This window comes from Paralichthys olivaceus, chromosome 14, assembly GCF_024713975.1.
Source record: "Paralichthys olivaceus isolate ysfri-2021 chromosome 14, ASM2471397v2, whole genome shotgun sequence".
In the NCBI taxonomy this organism is placed as follows: domain Eukaryota; kingdom Metazoa; phylum Chordata; class Actinopteri; order Pleuronectiformes; family Paralichthyidae; genus Paralichthys; species Paralichthys olivaceus.
This window is the reverse complement of record NC_091106.1, coordinates 2,907,382-2,929,972: the sequence shown is the minus strand read 5'-3', so window position 1 is coordinate 2,929,972 and position 22,591 is coordinate 2,907,382. Positions and strand designations below refer to the sequence as shown.

Genomic DNA, 22,591 nt, shown 5'->3' with positions numbered 1-22,591 from the left:
AATAAGTGCTTGTGTATAGTTTCATTTTCCGCTGTGTGAATCACCGCTGGGTTCTTTGGTAGAAATTTGTTGAAGTATATGAGTTTTTATGACAAAGCAGTTATAGAAGTGTTCTTTTCCTCCAGAGGGAATGTATATTCAATGTTAGACATGAATGGCTGCCACATGTTGGATTCATCTCTCTGCTCAGCCGTAGTGGAGTGATGGCGTCCTGAGCAGAGGATGAAGTCTCGCTGTCTGTGTGACTCTCTGGTATTAGTCCCAGATATTCAGGATGGACACACGAACTTTCCGTCTGATCCTCTGATCACTCACCGATCACTCCATGGGCCACTACATAGCCAGTTCGCCATTTTGTAGTGCTGTCTGAATGATGAGTGAATTTTTCATTCGCTATAAGGTGGAGTCACTGTTTCCCACAGTGCATGGTGAAAAGTAGCGTACGGTGGATGGTCACTAACCGAGCAATAACTACCATCATGCATTGCGCCTGCTGCAGAGAGACAGGAGGAGAGAGTGCAGCGGGAGGTTAAGGCTATTTCTAAATGTGAATATGGTCATTCAAAGTGTTTTTAAGTATTGAGATCAATGTCGAATAAACGTTGCTGTTATTGTTTGTCATAATTCTGTGACAATGATGCAGAGTAGTGTCCGAAAGAGTTTATTTTCTTTGCCAATGAGCTCACTTAAAGCACTCTACATTGAAGTATACAGTATATCTATATATATATAGATGTGCTGTTTTGGAGATACTGCAGTTTTCCAAGTACAGAGACCAGGTTCCACAATTACTTCTTAGACAATAATGAAATATATAAATACGTAATATATATTTATATATAGTTTGAATTACTTGAATTACATGATTGCTATTTTCACACTGGAGCAAAACACAATTATGTGATTTGTGAAACTGAGTCTGAAACTACGGAGGTATCAGCTCAGTGACACCACTTCAATGGAAGTGTGTTTTTATGAACATAGAAGTACGACTCAACGACACCAACATGCTCATGACCTTGTTTTAGTATCAGCTCTTGAAATATAGTTTGAATTCAGCGTCAGTGTTTGACTGCAGTTATAAACAACCTGCTCTAGTCTATCAACCACTCAGTCACACAATGTGTCACCAATGAATACACACACACACACACACACACAGATGATGCAGCATCAGGAGTACTCAGGGGTTCAGTGTCTTGCTCAGGAACAATGACTGGAGAAAGTGGGAATCCTTAAGTCTCGTTCTTCATCCATGACGTCCCATAATGTCGTTAGATGACTTTCGCTGTGCGACGTTCGTGCCGTCCTTGACTCACTCGCCTCCTCGCTGTAACCTGAGGTGCATCCATTAAATGAGCTGCTTCATACTGACTCTGCACCAACACTGAACATTGAATTGTATAGTCACTGTGGACTGAAAACAGAAGCTGGAAATGGGATTATTTTATCACCATCCACAATTTAAACTCGGATATCTTAATAGTTATTGTTTCTGTATACGCAAAATTCTATTTTTACTTCCATCAGAGCAGTTTTGATGATTATTCATTTGTTGTCCCGGCTTTAAAGAAAGAGATTGAGTGTTTGAGTATTTCTGAGTGACGTTAGCTGCTCGCATTTATTCTTTGATAGATTCTAAAGTAGGTCAGTGGCCGTTTGGCAAAGTTTAATGATGTCATTCTGTTTTGTGTTGCCAGTGTTGTTCTGGGTCCAGTTTCGAAAAGATGACAAAGATGACACATGGCAAAAATATGCATAGGTCACGGTTTTGCTATTTCAGATTTTTATTGTGCAGCTCTTAATAATTTATTTTATGAATACAAAATGTTTGCTTTTGCAACTGGGTGTGAAATAGCTGTCGTCAGTCAAGCTGAGCTGGAGCTCCTGGCTGCTGTGCACTTTTCTCGCCACTAGATGAAGCCGTTGCTCCTCCGAGTTTTTCAGCAGATTTCTTCTTCTCAACACAAACACTAATACAGTTACTGAGCACACATACAATAAGCTATTTTATAATCACCACCAATGCCATCAGTGTTGTGGAGGAAGCATGAAGAGAGAAAAGGTTTTTCGTGGGAGCAGTGACTGGTTGTCAGGCTGCAGCAGTTTGTCCTAGGATATGTCCTTGAACCTGATTGGTGAGTCAAAGAGGTCCTGCCACATGAAGACGCAGTGGGAATCAAACATGTGACACTGTGCATGCTGGTCTGTTAACATACAAGAACAAGGGAAAGACTCCTGCGTTCTTCAGTGTCTTCTGTTTGCCAGCGTTCTGTGCTTGTTCTTTAATTTGATTGTTTCGACTACGTTAGTGAGGAACAACACGAGCACATTTTAAACTGTAACACTTTGACTTTATATTAAACTGGAGGTGCCACTGTTTTTGTGGACGCTGGATTATTCAAGGAGCCTCTGCAGGGGGCAGCTGTGTCAAGGAGATCAGATCTGTCAGGTGTTGTGCATCAGCCCTCGTGAAATGGAGGACGTGGCCTGGCCTCTGCCGGATAAAGTAGAGCAAAAGCTCTTATTGTGGCCATTACTATGCAGGTTAATGGTGCAGTCTTCTCATCAATGTTGTAAATATTGTCATTTTGATGACACACGGCATCTATTGTACTTCTGTCTCTCTGTGTCTCTCTCTGAGGTTTCTACGTTGTATTCCCTGTTAACAGGTTTTTTCTTCCTTACTCTTGCAGGGGTGTTAAGGACAGAGGATGTCGCACCTTGTGAAGTGTGTGTACGCGTGCAATGGTGTGTCTAGTAGCACTGACAGAAACACACTCATAGCAGAGCTGCTTGGTGCTGAGTCTGTGTGGATAGCACCTGAAGATGAACCCTGGCTCAGAGGACACAGAACATGCTGGAGGATGTGGATGAGGACAAGGAAGTAGAAGACGAATGCTTCAAGGCAGAACAACAGCTGATCTTACTGTGTCAAAGCTTCTCGTTGACCTGGACAGAGGTGATGTCCTGGCAGAGCGGAGGATGCAGCTCTCTCTGTGCCCTGCATGTTCACTCTCGCTCGTGTTTTTGTCTTCTGATGTGCTGCTGCTCTCTCTCTTTGATTAGGTGTGCAGCACCGTTGCTCTGTGGCAGATCCTGCTGCACCATGATGAGCAGAGGGTGCTTTTTGCTGCCAGATACCAGAGTCAGCTGGTTACAGGGAAGCTCAGGTTTCCTAAGAAGAGGCGAGCAAGATGGCTACCACCTGAATGAGAACATTTCTGTCAGGCTCTGTGATCATCCACTAAGAGGAGGGAGACGGCACATTGTTCAGATGGAATCTTAATTTTGACGAGGAAAAATCTGAAAAATCAGCCCACCACCCGGCCCAACGATTCTTCGAGATGCAGAGTAAATGAGGCGGGAATCGAACAATTAGCGGACAACCTGCTTTTATTTTACTGTGTGTTTACACTGTATGTTTGCCACTGTGTCAGAATCAAGAGTCACTTTCATTTTCTAATCTACACTATAACACATATTACCAAAAATTGTACGCCCAGTGCATGGCCCTCTGTGAACCCAAATGAAATAATGACTTCATACATGAACTTAGATCCTTTAAGTGGGAGATAAAACATGATTAATGATTTTGTGTGATGCAGTTATCAGGTGTTTTAGTCAGGGCAATGCTGAGCATATATATATATATATATATGTACTACCTTGTCACGTTAGACCGTAACCTTGACATACTGTGGTTGTGTTCTCACCTTTACACCTTTATATATATATACAGTATAAATACCATCTTAAATGGTTAAATCAGAAAACACAACACGATGGATTGTTGTTTGAAATACACATACATTTTATTGGTGACAGTCTGACAGTGAATACCTGGCATTGATCAAGAAAAAAAACATCCATTACTGTGTGGAGATTGCAAGAGAACAAGACATTTAAGTAACTGAAGATAAAAAATAAAATAAAAACTCCTTTGCATCATCAATAAAGGACTAAAAGAACAAAGTGTACATTGTGTTAAGTTCCACAGTGGCTGAGAGGATCCTAACTACAAGCTCAATCAGTTTAAATGCATTTTTTTTCCTCCTATATTTTCTATTATTTTTGTCTAGATAGTGTTAAGCAGACACTTCTACATGATGCAAGCTGCTACCTCCAATCACACCCACTGAGATACTCCACCTCAGGCATCTGCTGCCTTGTGTGCCACCAACAGAAAGCGAATACCAGCTAAACAAGTCTTCATATAATTTGTCTCATAGCTTTACGTATAAAGCTGCTACAAAACAGTGTCCTGTGCATCGTATAATACTCAAGGCTGCACCAAATACAATAATGTAATCATGTAATCAAGGACACAACAGGCCGTGGTGTTATTAAAGCCTTCCACTGATATCCATCATTAGTCAGAGCAGTGAAGTGTAGAAGGTTATAAGGTTAGTTATCATCAGTACAGTATGTGAAGTGCCGCCCTGCTATGAGTGTTAGGAGCTGCCATCGTTAACATGATCTACATCAGCTCAGAAAGCAGCAGGGTTTACACACAACCAAGGCCGCGGTTTCTTCCAGAAAACACCACCATCTCCATCTTCACCACCATCTTCTTCTTCAGTGGTGAACCTGACTTTGTGTACTAGTAAAAGCAACTTGTTATGTAGTCATTCCCGTGTGACACATGCAAAACGTGCATTGCAGACAGAGTGCCGGTCGGAGCAAAGAGCACTGAAGCATGTGCATATTTGTGCACAGACACTGAGCGAGACAAGTTTCCATTCACAGTTTAAATAAAGAATCAAAGGAAATTGCTTTTAAAGTGGTTATAATGAAATACACTACAGCATATAATTACTAATATATCTGTGGGGGTTGTTGATCAATACCAACGACTCAGTGATTACTTGGTTTATTGTTCTTTGAGTATTCATCACGGTGATGTGTTGCCTCGTTATGTTTCATGTCAAGCTCTGACTCATCATTTCACTGGCTAAGAGACTGTGTGACACCATATCCACCACTGATTTGTGTTGGGCTGTGGTGACACACGGTCATGCTCATCATCTGGATCTGCTGAACCAGGAAGGAAAAGCAAATGGAGCTTTCTGTCCGAGGTCCTCGGCCACAGCAGCGTCTATGACAGCAACATTTCAGAAGGAAATCTGTCTATTTAAATGCAACCAGTGCAAATTCTTTACTGAGTTATGGAGGCAATGTACATATGGACATGTTGCCAATCAAACCCACTTTACACTGGCAACCGGTGCGTCACATCTACTTTGGTCACACCAGGAAAGAAAGCCGGTGAGAAAGGACACTCCACCTGAAAGTACTAATTATTGCAATAAAGCTACGAGTCTGAGGAGGCAGTAACTTGCTGAGGTTACTCTGAATCATTCTGAGACCTTCACACGTGATTTTTCACAAACCATTTAGTCAGTTTTGACCTTTAAAGACTAAAGCCCCCCTGTAGAGTCACAACGGAGGAAGCTTCCATGCTAGTTGTCGAACCTTCCAGTCTTTAAGACTTGAGCTTGAACAACTTTCACCAGTGTTGCTTCTCCTGGCAGCCAGCAGGTGTCAGTGAAGATCAGAGAGAACTCACAGTAATGCCCCTTTAACTCAACCTACGCAAGTTTTTTTCACGTGGACGTGAGATGAGCGTGTTGTTTGCATGTTAATGAACTCACAGTGTGATTCTCAGTGATTACGTCTGAGCTCACACGTATATAAAGCTTCAGGATATCTTCAAGAGGGCGAAGGAATGCGCCGCATGTTCTGATTGGATGAGTGACTCTCGACATCACAATTTCTTCACTCTAGGCACTCTTTTAATTAAGACTTGAGACTTAAACCTTCCATAGCCACGTGGAACTGTGGCTTTTTGCTCGTATAATTATTGCTGACTATTCCTCAGCTGTAAAACACAAACAACCATGTTTAATATATTTGATGGGTCTAGTTATTATTTCCTGGAAATAATAAGTTGCTGAATTTGTTATGAATCACGATGAAATCCCTACAGAAGCTGTGCTGCAGGGTGGATGGGAAGGGGGACTGGACACATTCAGATCCTGCTCGTTTCAAAACTAACAGCAGACTTGTTCACTCAAATGCTTTTTTAAGGACGGAGGTATTCAAGTTTCTTCATGTTTGCAAAAAAAAAAAAAAAAAAAACAGGCAACACATTAAATCTCTCATTCTGACTGAACAAGGCAATCAAACCTGCCTTGGCCTCTCATGCTATGGCTGGTGTGGAAAAAAAATGTTGAGATGTTCATGAGAAAGCACCCCCCCCCTCACACACACAGGCTCTTGGCTCTAAAGCTGCGGAAACAAGGCTATAAATCTGTACAATATTTAAATACTGTATTTACAGAAATAAACACACTTCATTGTCTCGACTGGAGTCACATCTGGCTTCAACATATTGAGGTGAGCGAGTGGCGTTTAGTCCACGTCTAATAGAAGCATAATGAAATAAAGGCAACAATTAAGCACATCTGATGGCCGCACTTGATTTTCAGACTGAGCTCACAGCACGTTCCTTAAGAACCAGACTGGTGGCTTTGCATTCATTGTTTACTGATTGAAAAGTAGATTTACTGGTCGGTTTGTTTTTTAAATGCTGTACCTTTATGGTACTCAGTGATATGTTCAGAGCTCTGAGTCAAGGTAATACGAATTTGAATCCATAAATGTGGCATCTTAAAATCCCAGGCGGATTTCTGTCTTGAGCTGTTGTGTATTTAACAGCTATAACCGGAGTAAAATCAAATACTACCTGTATGTAAACTAGATAGCTTTACTGATTTGAGCAACTTGAAGCAGTTTTGGTTTCACAATTTTACAGGTTGTTTCAGTCTCACTGTCCTCATCAGTCTGCTGAGTACCCCCCAGTCCAGCAGCAAACAGGCAGCTGGTGGACAGAGTGGAACATGTGGAAGCTGAAGAGCCAGGTATTTGCTCAGGAGTTGGTGGAGATGAAAACAGAGTTTGAAGGAGAGGAAGCTCCAAACAGGTCTCCACATGTGAATAGTGGGGTGTTTGCTAACACGTGAACCATTTCATCTCTAGTAGGTGATAACATGACACCCACAGTTAACCTTTGCAATGGCACCTAAGGTAACTGAGGCCCTGTTCAGAGGTTGGCTATTGATATGCTTTGTGCAGCTGTGTGACGGTTTACAGAACGTTTAAAGTGCTGAATAATGCAAAACCACTGGAATGGCCCTTAGAACTGCTGTGAAGTAGAGTGGAAATCAGTATCATGACTGAAATGCAATGACCTGCTGCGGCAAAAAAGAAAGTGAAGCATGCAAAGACGTGTTCTGAATGTTTCCACCATGGTTGTGTTGGATTATTATCTTATATGAATTGTGTTGATAACAAGCTCTTAAATCTGACCCTATGCAGATGCAGCTGTATCACATGGGGGTATATGGGTTTGCTATGAGTGTGTGAACACTGTGGAGCTTGTCAACAAATTGACTACGGGGACGGACGTGAATGGACGGACCTTAAAAGACACATTTTCTTTTCAGATTCTACAGTTGAATGTCATCCTGCGTTTAAGTTTTCGAATTTTCATTCAAATTCTGCTGCTTAAACTGAGATTGAATATCCTTAAACACTTTCAAGTAAATATCCCCAGCTTGTTGGCTCTGTATGTGAATATGTATGTGTGTGTGTGTCTATGTGAGTAAGCTGTATTTTCCATTTCGTATACTTCCAATAATTCTGTTGCATTAGCTCTCATGGTCTACTTAGTGGCTGAGGAAGTCAATGCTAGCTTTGACAGTGCGTCCAGTGGACACATCCACTGCCATGGCCCGAATCTCTGTGTCACCAAACTGCATGAGCGTCTGGATCTCACGGCGCGGCGCTGTGCTTTCCGTTCCACTCACATCCAAACGAAGTGTTCCGCACTTCCTGACACCGGGCTCGCTGATGAACCCCACCCTCTCCTTCTCTGAGCAATAGACGTGGATGACGATAACCTGCTGGGAAGGTTTGGCCGGCGTGTAGCTCCGTTTCACCATCTCACCCAGCGCCACGGACTGGTCTGCGGCGATGAAGGTGTCGAAAACGTCAGTGCACCATCGGGTGCCGTCCTTCACCAGCAGCTTCTCTGGCGGGTGTTTGCCCTCAACGAAGCGGTTGAGGACGCCCACGCCGTATGTGAGGGGCGAGCGGCGGACTTTGATGATGCTGGGGTCCAGGCCGAACAGCACGGCACCTTTCAGAATGGTGAGGCCGACGTCATGGGGGATGATGATGCGGCTGCGGCCCTGGAGCATGTTCTGGACGGCTTGCTGTAGCAAGGGCGACTCAGCAAAACCTCCCACTAGGAATAGGAACTTAATGTCGCTCACCTCTGGCTTGTCAAAGAGCTCGGCTGGAGGAGAATACACAGAATCTTAATGAACAAAACCCTTACAGTGATACTAAGAGTTGATGAATGAATAACCTCCGGTAAGGAGGTTAAGTTTTCATCTGTGTTTGTTAGTTAGTGAGCAGGATCACGCAAAAACGACTCAAAACAGGTCCATGAAATCTGGGCGAGGGTGTGGCATGACCCACGGGGGATATTAAAAAAGAAAACTTTCCAAAATTTGTATAGATTTCTCAGAGACTAACTCATGGATCTTATTATATCTAGGGGATGATTATGTGTGTGTGCAATTTGCTGCAAATCCAATTAAAAATCAAAATTTAGTTTTAGTAAATGTGGTTTCATAAGGGGACTGTAGGGCCTTGGCGGAGGTATGCATGGCACTGAGTGTGTTTTAAAGTTGTTCATAGATAAATGGAAATTACTGCATTTAGAAGGCAAACTAAAAATCAAAATAAGGCTACCAGTGAAAATCTGAGCAGAACAATTCATGCTAAAGTAATGTGACCTATTTTCCACTGGTTAAGGTGGTTATGAATAATGTAGGTTTGCTGGTTTTAAGAAGAGACCAACACGCAAACACATCACTATGTCATAAACGGCATATTATATGGTATACAGTATGAAACATAGAATTATTCTTTATTGATACAGAATGTGTGAATAACGTCTGTGAGACAGAATTGACTGATCACAAATGTGTGTCTGAGGAGTGTGAGTTATGGGAGCAGCTTACTGAGATGCTGGATGATGTGATCTATGGTGGGTTTGAAGAGGGAATTCATAGCGTCTGGACTCATCCTCAGCATCCCTTGAGACGACCATTTAACAAAATCCACACTGGAGAGAAGACGAGAGAAGATCGGTTACATTTAGTCCACTTAGTTCTGTGAATGTAAAATCATCTGCAACTACGAGTCTAACTACCAAGACAATGTTATCAATATATATCACTTTAGCTCAGTGAAATGAACTGTGTGTTTAAAATTAGATAGAAAAAACCCTTGGTTTCACTTACAATCTGCTAAGATCCTTTTACATAACTTTGTAAAACAATATCAAAGTATTACTTAATAAATCTCAGCACTATCTGCAACACTGTTGTTGTCCAGACACATGATGTGTGCTACAAATTGGATACAAACCCTATATAATATATCAAATTTATTTATTTCACATTTTTCAATACACAGGGCCCTGTTGAAGAAAACAAAGAAAAATAACATTTTTGTATTTCAATCTTTCTCGATCCAAAATCTTTTATCGATGTCTTTGTGAAATTATGAAACCTTTTTGAATATCACACAGATATCAACCTAGATCTTACACACTGGACCTTTAAAGGGCTCGTCCTCTGTGAACCAGCCTCTTCTACACACTGCTGTGTGTTGATTCACTACGCTGACTATAGTGTTTGGAACACTGTGTTGGAATATTTCCCTTTCAGCCACTGTTCCCAGTGTGAAACCCAGTAGCAAAGGCCAGTGACAGGCCAGGCTGTGTGGAGCTGTGTCATCGATTTCTTCTGAAGCTGTCTCCCTCAGGCCTGCCTGTGTCTGCTCGTCTGCCAAACCTCAACTCCTGCAAGAATCCATAGTATCCATCTGCCTCCTTCCCATGAGTGTGATCCATTGCGATGCGATGTGCACATGTGAGTGTGTGATGTCCACATACTGTGTGTGTGATAGTGTTAATGTTGGCCACACCCAAGGCTTTCCAGCAAATTGAGGTACGCTGAGCACTTCCAGTCAGTCGTCAGAGGAGCCTGGAGGCCACTAAGGGCTCCAGTTTCAGTCATGGAAATCTTTTTAAAGTCGCACACTGGGATTATGAAAATGCAAACAAAACAGAGCCATTCAAGTCTAGACTCCATAGTGATCCCAGAATTCAGAGCTCTAATGGCCAACAGTGAAAGGATATGTCACCGTTAATATTCTCTCTGCCACTGATTTAGTTTTTTCTTCCCCCAGTTCTGCTGCTTCATGCTAAAATGATTTAGGATAAAAAGGTATAAGTTCACCTTATATGGACTTAACTGGTAACCAAGAACCAAGCTTAACAGCTTTACCACCTCAACCAGTTCCAATACTAAGCTAGGCTAACCAGATCCCAATACAACTTTGGAACATTTGGCTATCAGAAAAAGTATTTTCCTAAAAATACTAAACTATTACTATGTCAAGTATTAAAAACTATGATTATAGTTATCCATTTTAAAGAGCTTCAACCGCTCTGGCTCTTTTCCAGTATTTTTGTTGTATATTTTTCTTTTCTCTGTTGGTGTTTTATTCTTTTTTCACATTTAAAAGTTGAAATAAAAACGATGCAGCTGTAAAAGATAATCTTCCTTCCAACCTGAGTTGGTTCGGCCCCTGGTTTTCTGGATGCACTTACTTGCTCTTGCGCAGGGCATGTTCCACACTGTGGCCCCTGAACTTCTTGTAGTAGTCGATGAAGGAGAAAGGCAGGTTAATATTTAGGGGGTTGGTACGTTCAGGGGCTGCTGCTCTCTTCCGAGACTCGAATGCAATCATCAGGTCCACCCAGGCGGCCGGCCTCTTGATCTTAAATTGGTCGATGAAATCCTGACCGAAGATCTTACACAGCAGCTTCTCAAATTCATAGTCAATACCAATAGAGCCGTAGGGACCACCTGGGGAAAGAGGGGATTGTGACTGATGATAACAACTCATCAAGGTAAGACCATGAGCAGAAAGCAGAGCGAAGCCACATTGTGTTACACTGCTGGTCCCTTTACCTGAGGCCTTGTAGAGCTCCTTCAGATGTCCCTCTGGAAGACGGATCTGATGAACAGTCAGGTCCACTGTTCCTCCACCACAGTCCACCACTACATAACGATCCCCTGCACAGAAAATCATACAAACAGAACACAGAGTGAGCGTGAGCTCAGGCACAGGGCACCTGAAATGCAACTTATCTTACAGCATCCTTCCTGGCAGGACTTATTGCCTCTGACATGCATCCAATGCCTCTTATCTACATCTGCTGCTTTCAGATTCTCCAGGGAGGATCGACTTGACTCCTCAGTTTCACAAAAGGAGAGAGGACTGCTGACAAACATTTCTGTGGCTGTAGTGTCAGCAAGCGCACTCGATGAGGTGATGATAGGAGAGAAACTGGAAAAGGTAAATAGTGAACTCATGGACAACCAACAACAGTTTTGACTTCAGATGATATGCAAATTAAAATATATTCAATGTCGCATTTTAAGCAACTACATGTAACAAGAAATAAAAACTGGAGATTCTTCCTTTCTGGGGTGGTGAAATAGAGAAGGGCACAGGGCCTCTGATTTAAAGAGCAGATGCTTTCACTTGGACTTAGTCTTCTCAACACGGACGCTCATCAGTGAATCGGGTTCCAACAGGTTCAAATCAAGTCAATGATTCATTCAGTGTATTTGTCAATTTTTGCAGCTTGAGTGTGTCCATTATTCCATTAGTCCATTTAGTCAGTTAAAATAACATTGGACTAATAGTTTCAAAGCTGAGATCTGGGAGAATAATGATAAGACCACAGTGAAGTCAGACAACATTCAGGTTGTAGAATATCCAAACCACTTTTTTCCAAGTCAAACTGAAAGTGAGTGCATCTGAAATGTTATTAAACTGTGTGTGCACAACTAAAGTAAGTACAGTAGGAAACACAACATCAGTGTGATTGATGTTTACAACAGATGTTCATCGTACCAGGAAGTTTGTTTACTATGACCTTTTACTATCCTCTGCCTGCTCCATCAGTGTCCAGTGTCTAAAGCTAGTACCTAATATGACAGCTGGGCAGCATAGCAAACAGCAAGAGCAGTTACCCTCTGAAGAAGCAGAAGGAAATCACAACAGATGAGTAAAAGAAGATAAAGACTCTACCTTCTTCCAGCTCCGACCAAAGCTCCCCTATGACATTTTCCACCAAAAAGGTGCGGCTCTGCCGGTTGCGCCGAACATGCTCCTTGGCTGGTTGTTAACAGAGAAAGAATGTTCTGGTGAGTGTGATGGAGGCGTGAAGCTCTGCTGTGTGTGTGTGTGCGAGGCAGCAAGCAGCAGGCTGTGATGCACACTGTGTATCCACACCGTGAGCAAAAGCTGATTCCGATAGAATTAGGTATGGCTTCATTTAAGTTATTAATAAGCAGAGAGCACACACACATGCACACACGGACACACACGAATCATGCTGCTCACAGACTGAACATGCAATGAAAGAGGAGAACAGAACACTGGCAGGCACTGTCACTATGAACATTAATACAATTTACTAAAACTACCATTTTAGAAATAAATGCACACTTGTGACTTTCTAAAGAAAACATGCCAAGGAGGCAGCATGCCACAAACATGAGATAAATAAAATAAGAGATGAATATAAGTAACCATCTGCAATATAACTGAACCATAAGTCCAGATCAACTCATCCATCAGTCTACATTCATCATTATGTCTTTACTTTCTCTAACAAGCTCAGTCTACAACAGGACATTTAACCTGCAGGACAGTGAGGCCATGTGACCTGAGTTTGACTGGCTCATAGCAGGAAGACCTGGCTGAGGTCAGTGTCAGAGGGTGATTTCCTCCTACACAGAGGAAACGATAAGGAGACGGAAGGACTGCTCTCCAGCTAGCACACTAAGGGCACGAGAGAGGTCTGCACTTAACATGACATCATGCTCGCAACCTAACAACCTCATAGCAATAGACAACAATTAGCTCCTGAGACAGTTCTGAAGGAGTCTCAGAGGAGAAGACATACAACAATGTTCTGTTGAACCTACATTTGGACATATTTCGATATGAAACTGAATGAATACAGTAAAAATCAATTATCAGCCAGGAAATGACTATTTAACACAAATCTATAATTTGACGTGAAACATACTGGACTGTCCCTATTGTTCTTAACCATTTCGATAGACCAATTATATCCTGATACATTATTAAAAATGGACTTTGAGCTTTTTAAGAGTGAGGTTTTGCTTTAGTAAGGCCCAGGAGCTACTGGGTGGATTCACTTTTGTTATGACTAGAAATGTAATGATTTTCCTTAATGTAATGTGGTTTCTTATGTTTTATTTATGAATAGATAATATGTTGGAGCTGGTCAAAGTAATAGTCCTGTGCTACCCACAGTTGAGACACTGCACTATCTCTCTCCTGTTAGTATACTGTTTTATTGTGTTTCAAGACAGTTCACCTTTTTAAATTTGCAAACAGTGCAATAGTCCATTTTAACTGTAAGGCTATAATGCTCCACAGTGGATGTTGAAAGCTGGCACAATAATCAGGGAGCTGCACACAAATGCACATTACACACGTTCTTGACAAGAAGAAGAATATTAAGAACAGCTATTTTGTTTGGCTGAACAACATGAACACAGTATGTGTGTAACTGCTTACTAAGAATACAGGATATTCAAGCATCAGAATGAGCATCCAGTTTGGTTGGTGCACTAGCAGGGTGGACAGTGCACACTATCCCAAATTTGAGGCTGCATTTGGAGTAAATATTTCCAACCTCAATGCTGAGACATGCTACATCCGTGACTGCTTTTAAATTCCTCCTTAAAAAGCTCTCATCTCTCTTTGAATGTTAATTTCTTTTATTCTATGTTAGGGCGACAGGTACTCTGGATTCCTCCCACAGTCCAAAGACATGCAGATTAGGTTTGACCATAGGTGTGAGTGTGAATGATTGTCTCAATATGTTGGGCATGACATATGCTTGTGATCTCTACAGGGTGTGTGGTTGAAAAGAGAATGGATGGATTTTTCTATTGTTGTATTGTTGATTTGATCCTTTTGTGAAGCACTTTGTAATGTTGTTAAGAAAGGTGCTACCCAAATAAAGTTTATAACTAGTTAGGGTTAGTCAGTCACTGTATTAATAGGTGTGCTTGCTGACAAAGTAAAAATACACTCCCATCAGCACTGAGGTGTGAGGAGGTCTGGGCCATGCAGTAAAACCACAGACATGAATAACCCATCAATGATTTTTTCATTGTATAGGAGTGAATCTCAGAAAAAGAAGCAAGAGCAAGAGTAAGAGTAAACGTGATGATTGGAAAGAAATAAAAAGTCAATGTGCCATTTGACCCTCATGCAGTTTGTGTTTGAGTGTAAAAGAATAAGGCATGTTTACCATGATCTGAAGACACTATGGAAGACATGACATTCATCAGGAGGCAATAAATAAATTAACACACACACATTAATAAAGATCTACTCAGTATGGTGGCATGCATGATTAGTAGTCGACGAAGCATGGTGAGAATTGTTGTGTGAAAGCATCATCACTGTATTGGAAGAATCAGTGTTGATGGGATTTACCTTGGTTCGCTGCACTCCCTGCGTTGTCAGTGGGGCTGAAGCCGTTCTGGGTGGTCTGGGTGGCCAGGTCCACCATCTGGTGGAGGCGGAGCTTGCGGCAGTAGATTGATGCTGCCTCGGGTTCTAAGGAGATGATCAGCTGCTCTGGGTTTTCACGGCACACCAGACCAGACTACACGAGGGGCAGGGGTCAGACAGGAAAACACACGGTTTCACTTTTAACATAAACTTTTGTTCTTCTCAATTCTCAAAACACACACATACAGACACACACGTTGCATAAAAAAGCTGTTGGTGCTCTTCATGTCCATGTATAGAGTTAAAACAACTGAATGAGAGGTGACCAGTTTGCATCTGAACATGTTGTTTGGGTCATGACATGTTCAGAGAGTGCTCAAAAGAAGAGAACGAAAAAGCCCCACTCTTTGTTTGTTTTTTGTCCAAGATACTGATGTCCTGAAGTCATAACCACTAAACTAGTTGGCAGATAACACGCTATTCCTCATAAGTGCAACAATACAAACTTTTGAGAAAGCCAGTTACACATTAACTATGTCATTATGCAACACACAATAGTAATGATTCATGAATATCTGCAATTAAAAGCTGTGAGTGGAAGAAAACTAGTCGTTGTGGTTAAAGTTGGAGCCAATTTATTATTTAAATTACTTTGATGTTTCTAAAAGTCAACAGTTTGAAAAACGGCCTCTGGATTAGATAGAAACACTGTGGGTTATACACTTAAGCTGTAAAACCCACTAACATCTGGATTCAGTGTGAAAGAGTACAAACAGCATTCTGTCATGATGACAGCAGTCTTTATAGTCTTTAGTATTTATCTGCACCGGCTCTGATCGGCAATGATGATGATTTGCGCCCCTTCTCTGGCATGCTGCTAAGAGCATCATAAAGGAAATGAAGACTTCATGCCCCAGTCAGTAATTTCATCAACTTTTATCCATCTCAGCCACAAAAGTCATCTCTGTCCTTTCAAAACCTTCAGTTTTGAGATTCAAGACTGAAGTATTAAAGTATTTAAATTACTGCCGTAACCACAATCTCTGTCATCCATGCTGCTCCTTAGCAATAAACAAATAACACCAGCAAAAAGGAAGAAAGGCCACTGGGGATAGAAAAGGGGTCACTCTCCTTTTCTTTATCAATGTTTAAAACCTATTTACACACACTTATTTTACTGTAAAAGGCCTATGGGAATTGTAGGCTACTCGTGAAGTTACTAACTTGAGTTCATACAGTATATTAACATGAAACTGAATTATATAAGGCTTGTTATGTTTATCAGCCATGTCATGTTCATATGAAGGCTGCAGCAGGATGCAGCATTTTCTGCAACATAAGTCACAATAGCAAATTAGAACCTGTCTAATTGTGTGAGATGAACCTAATCTAAACCAATCAAACTTACTGTGAGGGAACTATTGATGGTAACATTATATGGAGCTGTCAGAGAGAGCTGCATGTAAAGATATAAGTTAATCACAGTACAGTATGGGTGTAACGAGATGTGTATTTTCCTTGGTGATAGTTGTATTGTATGAGTGTAGTTTAAAACTGTCTGCGACAAACATGGGATCTAGATCCAAGCCTGGGTCATCAGGAACACAAACACATAAAAAACATCAGCTATTCCATAAAGAAGACATCACTCTGTTTTCTGATTATCAGCTGCTGGTGATAAGGTTTGTGTCAGTACCACAGCTTACAGCAGTTATAAACGACACTCCGTCATTATGAATACAAATCCCTGCAACAGTAATATTTTACATGTGGTGTGTTTTTCAGATTTACATCAGTCTCTGTGGTTCATTTTAATGCATATGTCTCAGATGAATTCCCTTGTTTTGCACCTGAATAAAGATCATGCATGAAGAAGCAGTACTGCAAGAAGAAGAAAAAAATAGTGCTGGGTGTTAGGAATGCATCAGAGGAGACGTGGGTTGTGTGCCCCTGGAGAACTACTGTGTGACGTGATCAAGAGGTGTGGTAACAGTGGACTGCCAATCGCTTGGTTCCTCCACAGCCAATCCAATGATCCACACTTGATGCTGACTCACTGCAGACGCCCAGCTCCTCCTCTGCTCACTTTCTCTCTACCTCTGTTTTTATTACATCTTCTCCCTTTCAGCTCATCCCTCCATCCCTGCCTCCAGCCCCACTGCAGATAAGAGCTGAAACCCCCTCCCTCCCCCTCTTTCCTCCTGTAGCATGCACACCAGGGATGTGACCGGGGGCAAAACCATGACATCACTAGAGAAGACAGCAGGGAGCCAGGAATCTGAATTCCTTTCCAGAACGACTGTTTAAAAATGTTTTAATTTGGCTTAGACAGATTCAGACTAACTGGAAAATTCAGTGGGACACAATGGCACCATATTAAACAGTTTTTATCCCACTTAAAGGTACGACAATGACTACTTTGTTGGTAATCACACATCCAAGCACACAAAAACGACATGTGGAGTTCCCCGAGGGTCCATTCTGGGACCTCTTCTTTTCATCTACATACTCAAAATAGCTCAGATTAAGTAAAAGAACAAATATGTTTCCATAATAATGCATAATACTCAAATGTAAATCAGCATATCACAGTGGCACTATAATGTGCATTGAACAAATTAACATGAAGCAATCTATATATTAAGTACTTTGAATTGACTTGCTGTTGAAATGTTCTTTATATGAATAATCTCGCCCAAAAGAAGAGAGAATATGGGACTTGTTCCAAGTGTCTAGAAAGAGGATATAGACTGAGGCTGCTAATTCTTGCTAACCTGTTAGCCACATCATTGTGTTAGGATTTCCTTTCCCCTTCCCTTTGATTTCCTGCTGTTCTCTCCTTTCCTGGTGTGTGTGGCTTTTTCTAATTTTGCTTGTATTTCTGTGATTCTTCTGTAAGGGCATGATTTCCTGTTTCCTGCTGATGCACCCGTACAACTGAGCCACATTCTGCCATGAAGCCTGCCTTTGTATTTAAGCTCCAGTTGATCCCACTGAACTTCAGTAGATCATACATTCACATACAAGTGAATGCAAGTGTTTGGATTCTACTAGTTTGGACGTTAGTATTGAATATGAACCCTACTCTTCAGCCAGCAGAACAGAAGTGAGTCTACACTGGTAAATACTGCTTAATTGATGTTCAAACACAAAATTACTGTAACATAGATGGTAAATCCAAAAAAGAAATGAAAAAAAGGTGTAAATGCCTCATTGTGACAGCGAACACTAAACACTGAGCGGCTATTTCTATTCATTTGTTGATGACCATAAGCCTTTTTCCAGGTAAGGTCATATAAAGACAGAGACATGGAATCCAGAACATTTTGTTGCTGTATGGGACCATGTAGCATTTCACCAGCCCATCACCAGTATGGTGCCGCATCTCCTCCCACCTTCCTCTCCATCAGCAGATTATTGATGTAGAACAAGATAATGAACAAGCACTGACAGACATGAATCAACAAACATAACAAACACCACCCGCAACACATTTGTCTGTGTGATAAGAACCGACTGATAAAGGAGGGTGGCGTTACTGTCTCTGTGAGCCTTGCATAGCACTACCAAAGAGGAAGATTAGTTTGAGCTAACTGTTTTGGCTAAAACCAGTTGTCATCATCATCTGACATCAGATGTGTCTCCAAAGAGAAACAGTGCCACTCATCACATTCGGGAGGTTAGTGATATTGGTGTTATTGAGTATGGTCCTCAGAGGCTGTAATAAAAATGTTTAATGGCCCTTGATAGGAGGTGAGTTCCACTCCTCTGTAGGACTCTTGATTTACGCTAAATATATAAATAAAAGGTAATACACAATGCTGTTGTTAGTGTGTATGAAGTGTTTGGTCTAGAACCCAAAATACTAAAATGAATGGAGCAAAAATCGAACTTTTTTAATGCTGCACTAGTGTTTAGCAGTGCTTGAATGCTGAATGTGAAGCTTTCCTGTCAATAGTCATTTATCAGTGAACATCTGACAGACCACACGATTTATAATGTGGTGTCAGTGAGGCCACGATCCACTGTAGATGGGTTTTCTTTTGATTATATAACTTATATAGATCATCTTTAAACCCAATATTTGAATGTGATGAATCTGCAAAAACTTCTTAGTCATGTTCGTACAGCAGAGATAATTTCCTACATATCAGCATTGAACAGGTTGAATTCATTATGTTGGGAACATTTTAAAACCTATTTGAATCAATTAATATTATGAATTTTGCTTTTAAAAAAGACAAGCAAAGTACGACAAAGGCTGGTTCTGTTTCTGGTTTGTAATTTAGAATAAAGCAGTCGCGTTCACCAGTCTCCTCCCTAATAAAATTTACATCACTATCTCTCACACGCACACACACACACACGCACACACACACACAGACACACACAGCTGTCCTCGGTCTCTCCTCCTCCTCAGGCCACTTCTCCACTGCAGACAGCCACACCCAGTGACCACATACACTGATGGTCCTGGGGGACTCATACGTAAAAGATTAAAAATCTCTTCTTGCAGAGACTCTCCTTTGACCAGACTGCAAAGATAAATGTAACGCAACCACCAAAGTCAATGTTACCAGAGGCTACATTGTGACTGCTATTGTTTTAACTTTGTAAGTCTGTGTATGTAACGGGTGTGTGTTTGTGTGTGTAGCGGGAACAACCAGAAATGTGGACTTTTTACTGTTTACTATGAGACGGTCCAGATACTCTTTTCTGCAGAAGTCTGTCTAATGAGGATGTCCTCTGTCTGTGCAGTCAATGTAATTCTTCATGTTATAATCCTGTACAGTCAATCAGGCCATCAAGGTGCTTGACAGGATGCCAAATAAACACCACCATTGTTATTGCTTGAGAAAACATAATTCACCGAGCTGGGACATTATAATCAAATTTTCAAACACTCTTGTGTAAAAGGTTCTTCACAGTTGGCTCCTCCCCCTCTTAGTGCTCTTATCTAGGTCAGTAGTAAGAGGTTGTATAAAACCAATGAGGAGGACCAACTTTGGGCAGTCCGCTTTCTCAATTAGAGCAGCTCACACTTGGATCAGTCTGTCAAAATCCATCAGAGACTGCGGTACATTTTGTTCATTTAAAGCTCATTTAAAATCATGGTTAAAGGATAATCAAGTGTGTGACCATACTGTTCAGATTCAAGCAGCCAGAGCGTGTGTTCTGTATAATGTTGTCCTGTTTTTTTAACTTTTATGTGTTATTATAAAGTGTGTGTGTGTCTAATTTATTGTGGCAAGTTTACCTGGGAATACATAACTTAATATTTCCTTTTAATGCTAAACATGCAGCTCATCTCATCTCATTCACAGCACAACTGTAAGCAAGATGGTTTATTAAACATGTGAACACTTTCAACAGTGACTGGACCCCATCAGACACCAAACCTCATAGTCGTAGTGGATGCATTTATCAATAAACGTAACCAAACTTGAATCTATCCCAAACACACAGACATAAAAACCACATGAACAAAGTCAGAACATGAACACAACACTACCAAAATAGCTGTATTTCACCAGAAAACTTGACAGTCCCGTGAGCCTTTGCAACATGCTGTCCAATCTAAGTGACCGGCTCACCGATCGCTCCAGCTAAACTAGCTCAATGTGCATTGTTCCTATAATTTTAAATTTTTTTCTAATATGAGTCAAACATTGCCTCAGCTGAGCACGTCCATATTCACGCAGAAGAAGTGAGGGCAGGACTGATACAGACAGACGATCACCTTTCTCCATGCTGATATTGATTTATAGAGAAGACTCAGAGGGTCAAGCAATGTACACAAACATAAAATTTTAATTTGTTAATCAAAACTATTTTATTGGAATCAAAAGCTTATGGAAAGCTCTGGTTCATAATAATTTCTCCATCAGTCTTTGTGCTTCTGCAGCCTTCCTTCACTTCTGTGTATTTGTGTCTCTTTATTGATGACTGTGTTCTCAACCACAGCCTGGAGGTCACTATATTTGTGCCTGCGTGTGTGTGTGTGTGTGTGTGTGTCTGTGTGTGTGTGTGGCACTGCAGCAGCCATGAGCCTTCATCTCTTTTTTTTCTTTCTCTCTTAAATCTTGTGCCATTCTGCAAACCACGGGTGCAAACTGGATGCATACATTTGACTGCAGCTACTCAGCCTACCTTATAGGCAGCTTCCCTCATGAACTGCTTTGCAGGCATTTTCCAAATGGCAGGAACCGTGATCACCCATCTCACATCGTTGTTGTCAAAGTCACCACCTGTCTGGTCACTCAGCTCCTTTAGGATAAACATTCAAAAACACTTTCTTTAATACACAACTCACTGGCATGGGTATAGCTTTGGAGTCAGAATTTATAATTACTAGGTCTGTGTGAAACATTGTTCAGTGCTATCATTGCTTGCTGAGAAGTTCATAATGGCTCAAAGTACAACCTGCTCGAGACAGATGACATCTTTTAGAGAGCTATATTAAAACTGTCTAATTAGGTCAGGTAAAATTAAACCTAATATTTTACAGAATAGTCATAGAATATCAACCGAATAAGAAAAACGTGTTGAAAACAGTGCTGAGAGATGTTACCTTAAGTGCTTGCTCCTTAAAGAAGGCCAATGCATACGCAAAGATATCCAGAGCTTTCACTCGCTTCCCATTGGCTGCATGAAGGTCTGTGTCAATGGACAGATTCTGGTTGGAGAAATAAAACATATAAATTAGATTTGAATTTTTAAGGTGGATTAATCCCCACCTGGTGCGTAAGAAAGTCCAAATAATCACAGCAAAGTATGTTTTCAATGTGACCCAGTGCAACAGTGTGGCTCTTAGATGTAATTTATATAGTGACAGTTTTGAACTTTGAGCTCTATGGTACAGAGGAGTAAGACTTTAGGTTTGTACAATCTGTGGTACCTAAATGAAATGTATTTGTGTCAGGGTGGAACATTATTTACAATATCATCGCTGCTTTTGTTCAAAATATGCTGTAACAGTTGCTGTAATTATTACTAGTATAAAATGTTGATAATGGTTGGATGAAAACTGGTGACTCAGCTTGCTCTGAGGTTTGATGAAAGAACAGAAAAACCAACCAGCAGGCTGACATGGTGTTCTCATACTGCTGTGATGACTCTGACTGAACACAACATACTGCTGATGGTAACAGCATCTTTCAGATCATGTTCAGCAGTGAATTGTGGGAAGTAAAGGACATTGAGTCGACAGCTAGTGACAGAAATGCCTCCCAAATGACAAGAAAAAGGAAAGTCAGCAAAGTGCTGAAGTATCACTTCAGACTGAAAAGGCTGCAACACAATATTTCTCATCAGCTGAGGTGGGACGATCACTGTGATGCAGAAGGAGTGTGTCTGTAATGCTACTTTGCATATTTGCTCAAAGAATGAGCAACAGAACTGTGATGCACTTGTTGTCTGTGTTCACAGTATGTCTGTTAGTGTCCTTACAGCAGTGGTGTGGAGCTTCATTTTGAACTTTTCTAGGTAAAGCCAGTGTTTTGACTCGCTGGGGTCCAGGTCATGGTAGAAGTCCCGAGCAGCATAGCCAAAACTGTGGAACTTCCTGTCTGGAGTCAGCAGGATTGTGGTTGGAGTCTTCTGATTGGACACACCAGGGTCTCCGCCTTCCCAACGTCTAAAAAAGGAATTCAATAAAAATTCAGAGGTGAGCAAATAAGGTCCAGAACATTATAATGTCAAGCAGTGTTTGATTCAGTGCAATTTCCCATTTTTTTCAATAATTAAATACATTGAAAAACGGTTTTTTATTAATTTTCAGCTTAAAAAATTGCTTAATTTTAGAATAAATTTAACTTGCCAGTCTTTTTACTGGCGATTTACTAACAATTTAAAAACATCTTTTAAAGTATAA

The 22,591-nt window shown here is 41.1% G+C and overlaps 1 protein-coding gene across 5 annotated transcripts in view; it reads right to left on the bottom strand.

Annotated features, from left to right (window-relative positions):
- Nucleotides 1-3,790: 3,790 nt before the first annotated feature.
- The window catches only part of hspa12a (heat shock protein 12A), a 44,416-nt gene continuing 25,615 nt past the window's right edge, over nt 3,791-22,591 (bottom strand). For 2 of the 5 annotated variants that reach the window (XM_020094956.2, XM_020094948.2), the window contains exons 4-13: nt 22,168-22,354; nt 21,290-21,394; nt 20,869-20,985; nt 14,701-14,872; nt 14,513-14,527; nt 12,247-12,333; nt 11,118-11,222; nt 10,754-11,012; nt 9,096-9,199; nt 3,791-8,362 (exon numbers count right to left, since the gene is read on the bottom strand). In XM_020094956.2, coding sequence (XP_019950515.1) covers nt 7,731-8,362; nt 9,096-9,199; nt 10,754-11,012; nt 11,118-11,222; nt 12,247-12,333; nt 14,513-14,527; nt 14,701-14,872; nt 20,869-20,985; nt 21,290-21,394; nt 22,168-22,354 — 1,783 coding nt within the window. In that variant the 3' untranslated portion in view covers nt 3,791-7,730. The remainder of the gene's footprint in view (nt 8,363-9,095; nt 9,200-10,753; nt 11,013-11,117; nt 11,223-12,246; nt 12,334-14,512; nt 14,528-14,700; nt 14,873-20,868; nt 20,986-21,289; nt 21,395-22,167; nt 22,355-22,591) is intronic. The other 3 variants (XM_020094970.2, XM_020094964.2, XM_020094985.2) reach the window with 2 other exon arrangements.